The sequence below is a fragment of the Bactrocera neohumeralis genome, chromosome 2, assembly GCF_024586455.1.
Source record: "Bactrocera neohumeralis isolate Rockhampton chromosome 2, APGP_CSIRO_Bneo_wtdbg2-racon-allhic-juicebox.fasta_v2, whole genome shotgun sequence".
Taxonomy (NCBI): Eukaryota; Metazoa; Arthropoda; class Insecta; order Diptera; family Tephritidae; genus Bactrocera; species Bactrocera neohumeralis.
The window spans coordinates 48,565,337-48,573,786 of record NC_065919.1 but is presented as its reverse complement, the minus strand read 5'-3'; the positions used below and the strand labels follow the sequence as shown (position 1 = coordinate 48,573,786).

The following is an 8,450-nucleotide window of genomic DNA, read 5'->3' as shown; positions in this document are numbered from 1 at the left end:
TATTAATATTTTATAGTTTAGCAATTAAATAAGAGGCAGCTAATGAGACCAAACGCGCATTCAACGCTAATGGAAACACTAACTTCCACACGCTTGCATCGCCCACACTTGCCCACAACTGTGAAAATGGTTGAAGAAGCTACACTCTCGCTAAGTTCCCGCCGCGGCTTCTCATTACATAAGCTGAAGAAGTACATTAGCGAGAAATATCAGTTTGAATTGAGTTCAAAACGGAATAACTTGATTAGAACGCATTTGCGTGCACAATTGGTCGATGGCACGCTAATAAACGTGTCCGGTAAAGGTTTAACTGGCACCATGCGGATAGCAGCAAAAACGAAGAAAAGTACCACTAGCAACACTATTGCTAGCGAAATGCAACGAAGTGGAGGGCGAAACGGTAGCGCAGATGCGACATTCGTTGCAGTTAAACGCAAGAAAGCTGTTGGCAAAACAAAGAGCGCCAACAAGGCAACAAGTGGTTCGCAAGCAAGGACACCGCCTAATAAGATAGCGAAACCGTTGTTGATACCAGATGCACCACAACGCAACTCAATGTCGGGTCACACTCATTTGGAGGCAGGTGGAGGAACACCTTGCTCTTCTGGCGGGCGCGTGGGACGTAAACGAAAGTTGTTGCCGCCAGCGCTGGAGTACATTGCGCTTTCGCAGGAATATTGAGTGTGTGTGAGTGTTACTGGCTAAACTCAAGCGTGGTATTTTGAGTTGAATTGCAGAGTAGCAGAAAAAGAAGTTTATAAAGTTTAAATTAAAAATGGAAGAAGTGATATAGGAAGAAATTGTATTTGGCTTCGTGCAGTATTACTGTGTAATACTTTTAAGTGAAGCAGTATTGTTAAAGTGCCTATTAGAACTTCAGTGTAAATATGTGAATATCATAATTTAGTTAAATTTGAATTTTGTTACTACATTTTTATGTTGTTGAATTAAGCAGGTCTTATTTAAATGAGCTAACACTTGTTTAGTGAACTTTTATTTTTTATATTTATTGGCGTTAATTAATATTACAATTAATACGCATTTAATACAAAGTACATACATTTTAAATTAAAATAATATTTCGTTTGTTTGTTTTCCCATAGTTCTGCTAACATTAGGCTACACTATTCGTTTCATATTTGTTGTGGAGATTTTTTCTATTAATTTAGAATAATTTTACTAGAAAGTAATATATTTTTTGCTCTTGTGATGAATAATGCTGCACTTGGAAATTAACTGCATACAAACAATACTAAAATATTTTTCTTTAATTAATACTTCTTTATATAATTTGAAAATTATTTCGAAATCGAAGCAGACCGAACATGCTTTTTTTGGATTTAACTTATAAGTTTTCACATACTTGTATAAACTACTGGCCGTTTCCCCAAGAATATACATCTATTTGGTGTACGTATTTTGCACGTGCGTACATTTTACCATGTACAATGAGTTTGCCAGAACAGACATACTTGTGGCGCGCATTAACATTTCACGTGCAACAAAAAAAACTAACAAAACAAAAAACATTGCATTTCATATCAATTGAACTACAAGTATACGCATATAAATAAAAAAAAAACATTCTTACACTATGCATAGTAGCTGAAATTGGAAATTGAGAAATCATAAACTAAACTAAAAAAAATTCAAATGCATGCCGCATCATGTTACGAACACAAAGAGCTGCAACCATTACGCATCTCATCGCCAACAACTCTTCTGCTGCACATTCTACTATAAATTTATTTAAATGTTTGCTTTTTGGAATTCTTTTGTATTGCGTTTCCCAAGCTAACGACTGCTTGGCTTAAGACTGATCTTTGGGCACGCGGCGCTTGCGTGCGGTCTTCGTCGTGGTTTCCTGTAATATAAATGAAACGGACAATAGTGAAAAAAAAACTAAACACATTAATAAGTTAAGACTCACCCCAGTGACGGTCTCCTCAGCGTCATCATCTTGTGATTCTTTGCCGCTGTTTGTGGCAGCAGCTGTGGCTGTTGCAGCCTCAGCTTCCTTCTCTTCGTTCTCATCTTTAACATCTAAATCAGACTTTTTTGTTTTAGGACTAGATACATTGTTGCTGCTGCTGCTAGTGGCACTGCTGTCGGCGTCGCCGCCTGAAGTGGCTGCAGCGTCGTCAGGTTGCACGGCATCGGTTTTCTTGGCATCAGCATCGGAACCGGACTCCTACAAAATTTGCCGAAAGTATGTTATACAAAATAGAAATAAACCACGTTGTGCACACTTAGTACTAGCGCTTGGCATTTACCTTGGAACCGGATCTCTTAAACAAGCGATACAATGTGAGTGAGAGTGGTGTGGCACCAGCTAATACAATTGCTACACGCCAAGCCCAAGAGCTTTCTTTGAAGAATGATACGATTTTATTGAAAAATGTCTCCTACAATTTGGTGCAATCGTTTACAAATACAACAAGCCACATACAAAGAAAGAGAAAATGAAAAAGGGTGAAGCAAAATTAAAAATAATAAAATATGTACAAAGTATTTTTTTTGAGGTTATGAAGCTTACATTAAAGATGAAGGTAAGTTATGCTACAATTTGTCGAGCCTCAATTTTATAATTATTGCTACAACAACACTCACACGAGCGTCTATTTTATAACTATTACTACAACAACACTCATTAATACAAAAGCTAAGTTATGTTAAAAAAAGTTCTCTTAACACCTCCTTAGCACGGCCGTATAAATAGAACACGTAGCAGCCAACCGGTATGAGCAAATATGTGAAGTACAAAGCCCACCAACCGGGCTTGTAGTTTATACGCTTCATCAGACGATGCCAAAGCGTTTTCTTTGTTTTTTTTTTTTTTAGTTGGGTTGTGTTTAAATTTAGAAATGTAACTATTAGTTATTGTAGAAATATACACGCTTAAAATATATTAATGTATGATAAATGCTGATAAAAAAGATATTAATTATCACTTCATGCGAAACACACTTACCGACTCCTTATCGATATATTTACGCTTAATATCAAACGTTTTGGCGGCGAAATCTCTGGCCAACTCAATATCGTCAGCGACAATCAAGTTGTCAAACAAAATACTGTCAGACATCGACCAAAGTTCAAGGCCCACAGCTGACTGTTGACGAAAAATAGTAGATAAGAAAACAATTACTTGATGAGTTGTCAACAAACAAACAAAAAAATCATTCATTATGTTATTTTGAATAATTTTGTTTTGCACTTACGATAGGTGTCATCTTAAATGGTGTGAGATCTTCGAAGTAATCGGGATTGGGTATTTTACGTGCAGCCCATTTGCCTTGATAATTTGGATTGTCGATGAGTGGTGCACGCCATTTGCCTTTGTACTCCTTGTTGGGTATGAGCGGTGCTTTCCATTCACCACAGCCGACGGCCTTTTCACAAGAAGGATTATCAATCATTGGTGCTTCCCATTCGCCGTCCATTTCGGCATCCCAGTCTTCGGGTTTGACGGCTGTGGGATCTTTTGTGATAAAATAAAAATTATTTTCAGGCTAAAAAAATAGTTTTAATTAACTGAATTTACCAGGTATCATGGCAGGTTCTTCTTCAAGCCAACCATCAGGCATAACAGCTGTAGGATCTGGTATTTGTGGTGGTGCATCGTCATCCCAATCTGCTGGTTTCTTAGCGGTTGGGTCTGGTATCTAATAAGTAGAGGAAAATAAAGATAATTGAAAATAAATGAGGGAGTGGGAAGCAAAAAAAAAAAATTGTAATTACCTTTTCACGCTCATCCCAGTCTTTTGGTTTCTTGTCCTCGGGATCGTCAATTTCACGTGGCGGATTAACTGGTGGCGCGAACTCCGAGAGCAAAGAACCCTGATTCACTACTTTATGATCGACGCTTATTTCGAATGTATTATCTGGACGTATCACCAATTGATAGAGATGTGGCAATTTGTCCTTGAATGGCTCCTCTAAGCGATCTCTGAATAAATACAATTTAAAAAAGAAAACGTCAATATTGTTTTCATAAATTTGTTTGTTTCACACTTTCATATGCACTTTCACTACATTTTCAGTTTCGCTTTGCCTGAACCTTAAAAGTTTGGGGCGTGCACACTCATGTAAACAGATATGTAGATAAGGCGTATATGCTTATAGCAACACACAGGTGTAAATGGCCGGCACGCGGTCACATAAAATGTGATTAAAAAAAATCAATACATCACTATACTTAGGAGAGCATGTAAACATGTCATTTATACACTTAGCGGTAATAATTAAGCAAAATTAATGTTTGGCATTAATTATTGTTTGTGGTTGCTGTCATAAATTGTGCTAGCAATACTAACTGTAATTGTTATATTTACGATTTGTGCTCAAAAATCGATAACTTTCCTGTTGCTAAACTTACTTTGGTTTTTTGCAGTGCTTTTCCTCAATACTACCATTAATTGGATTAACATGACGGAATATGAAGTGTAGTTTAATATCGCTGCCGCATTTGTCTGGTCCAAACATAATGGTGTATGGCGTCTTATCGTTGAACTATAAAGTAACAAATAATACATTATATGAAACTGAGGGAATATATCAAAATTCCAAATAAATGTTTACCTTCTTGAGGTCTTCTGTATGTACGCCATGTGAAAGTAGCTTGATATATGAGCCGCCACATTCTTGGCCGTCCTGAAAACGAAAAAAATTAATAAGTACACGAAATGTGGTGGGTCAATTTACTATGACTACATTGTAGGGTGAGAGAAGTGTCAATGTACTCGGTGTATAATTAAATTATATCACATTAGTAAATATGTGCATGTAACAGAATAGCTGATGCAATGGATTTAGCATTTGATTTACACATATGCTTACTAACCTGCATAGTTACTTCGTACTGCACTACGAGTGGTGCGTCGCTCTTAAAGGTGAATGGTTTGTTAAGCTTTGAAGCAATGGCTGCATGTTTCGCCTTCGATTTGAGTACGAGACCAATGTCTTTCTTGGATACGATTCGTTGTGGTGCCTCCCACTCCCATATGCCGTCATATTTGGCAATTTCTTCGGCGATGTCATCTTTCTTTGCTTCCGATTTGATCCAACGCTTGCGAGATTCGGCGATGTCGTCAAAGTGATCGGCAAAGTAGAATTTATTCTGATCATAAACGGGGCTTTCGTAGACAATTTCTTCCAGCTCATTGTCATCCTATGGTGGAAACAAAATAGTAGCAGTTAAACACAATAACACAATTAATAATATATTGAATATAGCCAGGTTCTAGCTTAATTGCATAAACTGATACGACTTTTCGCTAAATATTATGCTTATAGAAAGATCTTAAACAAATTTCAGTTATAGTTACATTGCGAGTGACTGTCAAACACTTCTCTTGGTACTTCCTGTATCTTTTATGTGTTCTGTTTGAGCTCAATTAATATAATTTTGTAAATATTTAATCGATATATTTCTATCATTTCTATTTTTTTTTATTCATTAGTAAGTTTTCTTTTAACTGCGGCCATAAATATTATTTCCTAATTATAAATAAAATATGTGTTTCTCTAAATTACACTTCATAAATAAAGAAGCTTCCAATATTTTCCATAAAAGAACTTTATTTTGCAGTTCAGTTTGTACGACAGACATAAGCTTTAGTGCTCCAATATCGACAGTTTCGTTAGCAGAGTGGCTCCTTTAGTAGAAAAAACATGTGTAAAATTTAAGATTGGTATCCCAAAAACTGACCTTGTTCAGGTCATAAACAGCATAATAAAAAAAAAAAAAAAACCGTCGCTTGGCAATGCAATTGATATATACGCCGGATGTTTATATATGTACATACATATATGCATTTATGTTTGCATATTATTAATAACATGCAAAGCGACAAACTAATTTAACAGAAAAAGTAAAATAATTGTTAAATAATTGTTATATTAAAAAAAACTCTGACACTTAGAATGCATTATTGCATAGCTTGATAAATCTATAGTTGTTTTCTATAGATACTGGTGTTTTTCAGAACAACAAAGTCCATTGATCAATATAATTCCTAGCACCAACACAAAATCAAATCTGGTAAACGGAAAATATTCTCCTCGTAGCAAGTCTCAATATTTTCGGTATGGAGTCATAACGTAATCCAAATGTATAACATAATATTACATCTTATCATTTTACTTCCGACATTAACTACTTTTAAAGTGAATTGTTAATCACAGATACACATTAACATAAATATTTTTATTAAAGCAACAAAATCACTGTAAAACATCAAAATTGAGGTTATGTTGTTAGGAAATAGTTGCATTTAAATACAAAATCATTATGCTCGTGTCAACAATTCTACGCATCAATTTACTGGTAACGCACAGAAGTAGCTATCACAATGTGCTTTATTTTTCCTAGCTCCAACCTTAATCTGCCATTAGTATCAAAGTACCCTCATACACATTGGGCATGACGTGGTATAGAACACATTATAACTACTATACGACAGGGGTTTACTATTGAAGGCGTTGCAGGGGAAATTATAGTAGCAACGTACATACACACTTATGCATATACAGAAGTAGAAAACAGCGCTGCCGGTTGCTTTATCAGTGATGGCATCACATGTGCGCTATTGCAATAGAACAAAGGTGGCAATGGCCCTCTTTTTCTACATTGCAAGCTATACTCATTTTATTAATTGAAATATTATGCATGGCAAATTTTGTACTACTTTGTTGCGCTTACCTGCACATCCTCTACTTTGCCATCATCGTCAATTTCATCTGCGAAGTCCTGCTCCACGTCAGCTCGTACTAGGGGCGAACTTGCCAGAAGTAATATAACTAGTAATGAGCCTAAATGCAGCCCCATAAAATGTTTGAATCTCATTTTCCAAATTTTTTCTTACTGTTGCCACAATTTTTGTGAATCAATTGATGCACACAAACACACAGCCACAGTTGAAAGCGTACTGGTTAATTTAACTGAAATAATTATAATTAGAATTTTCAACAATATTCAAAAGTAATTGGAAGTATATGCTTCAATGTTACTTTTTCACCGAACACACTAAATTTAATTAAATATATTGCATGCTTACTTAATTGAGAACCGCTTTGCTTTGCTACAATCGTGAAATTCGTTCTATGAGGAAAAAAAAACTATGGAAAAACTGGAGAAAGTGTAAAATGACAGAATACACGTTGACAATTAACTGCACTGCTATGCCGACCAAATGGAAGACAGAGTTGCAACAAAGTTTCTGGGAAAATTCTAATATAATTAATTTTCTGGGTGTGAAATATTCGTGCTAATTTCATATTCGTAACCAGAAACTAATATTTCTAACCATAATTAAATAGTATTTCCTTAATATGTATGAAATTTGAAGACAAATTTTCATTATTGTATATTTAGCGACATAAACAAGAAAGTACAATGAGATGTTGGCAAAGCGGTTTACGAATGTGAGAAACAACGCCAAAAGCCAGTTGACATATCCTGCGGAAGCGGGAATCATACGTTTGCGTAATTCTATCGTTGAAAATAGAATTTTGTTAAATTGTGTGAATCTTGACTATTAAAAAGTGAAAATGTTTGCTTAAAAGTGTTTGTTGTGTTTGATTTAGTGATGTTGTAGTGTTTGCAGCTCAAAATATGTGATAAATCGTAAAAGTGGTTTGAAATCATTATGCGGCAGCAACTGCAGGCATTGCACCCGCTATGCATTTTGTCACAGAAGTCTCAAACTGTTGCTGCTGTTTTCCTGAACTTCCTCTACGCAAATTTCAAGGTAAGCACTTCACGCGTATTGTGTTGTACAGATATTAGTTATTATATTATAAATTTATACATATGTACATATATATATACCTTATATATTAATATATGTTTTGAGAATGTTCGTTTGGTGAATGCTTTTCACCTAGAAGGATTATGCTTATTTTGTTGCTTAATATGCCAATTATAACTTTAACGAAATTGTTTCTAAACTTTATTGGTTTTGTAGAAGCATTTTATAGTAAATTTTGAATCAATCTTAGCTAATCCTCGTTTTGCTATACGCTGGTTGCTGCTAATGAGCTCTGATCAGGGTTAGTATTTTTCACTTTACTTAAAATACATTGTTGATCTCAATATCGTCCGTTTTATTCCAGAGATTATGGATGTGAACTGTGGGCCTAAATATTTATGCGTCTTTTTTTTATGAAAATATTTGTTCTATGTTATTATTTTTGTAAGCATAACGCAGGTTATTGTGGTGACCGTCGTTACGTAGCCCTGTCTCTGTTGAAAAAAGTTACAGTAAAGGATATGTTTAGTTTATCGCGAAGCTTGTAACACCCAGCAGGAAGCGTCGGAAGCTATGGAAAAACTGGAGAAGGTGTAAAATGACACTAAAAATTATATACAAATGAACAGACGACGTGTTAAGTGGATTTAGCCATGTCCGTCGGTATATGCGCGAGCTAATCCCTCAGTTTTTGAGATA

General features: G+C 35.3%; 2 protein-coding genes across 3 annotated transcripts; one reads left to right on the top strand and one right to left on the bottom strand.

The window, feature by feature from the left end:
• LOC126750990 (uncharacterized) lies at nt 1-1,586 on the top strand. Its single transcript, XM_050460876.1, has one exon. It carries the CDS (start codon nt 43-45, stop codon nt 679-681), a length of 639 nt encoding a protein of 212 aa, XP_050316833.1. The 5' UTR covers nt 1-42; the 3' UTR covers nt 682-1,586.
• LOC126750951 (calnexin) lies at nt 979-7,145 on the bottom strand. 2 transcript variants are annotated; one of them, XM_050460811.1, is made up of 12 exons: nt 7,059-7,145; nt 6,704-6,942; nt 4,844-5,170; nt 4,582-4,653; nt 4,379-4,512; nt 3,742-3,949; nt 3,545-3,665; nt 3,222-3,481; nt 2,972-3,112; nt 2,695-2,820; nt 1,931-2,191; nt 979-1,864 (listed from the first exon to the last, which is right to left on the bottom strand). In XM_050460811.1, the coding sequence occupies exons 2-12, from the start codon at nt 6,845-6,847 to the stop codon at nt 1,811-1,813; spliced, it is 1,848 nt and encodes a 615-aa protein (XP_050316768.1). In that variant the 5' UTR covers nt 6,848-6,942; nt 7,059-7,145; the 3' UTR covers nt 979-1,810. The 2 variants fall into 2 exon arrangements, with proteins under 2 accessions (XP_050316768.1, XP_050316767.1); XM_050460810.1 differs by lacking the exon at nt 2,695-2,820 and adding an exon at nt 2,274-2,405.
• Nucleotides 7,146-8,450: the final 1,305 nt, after the last annotated feature.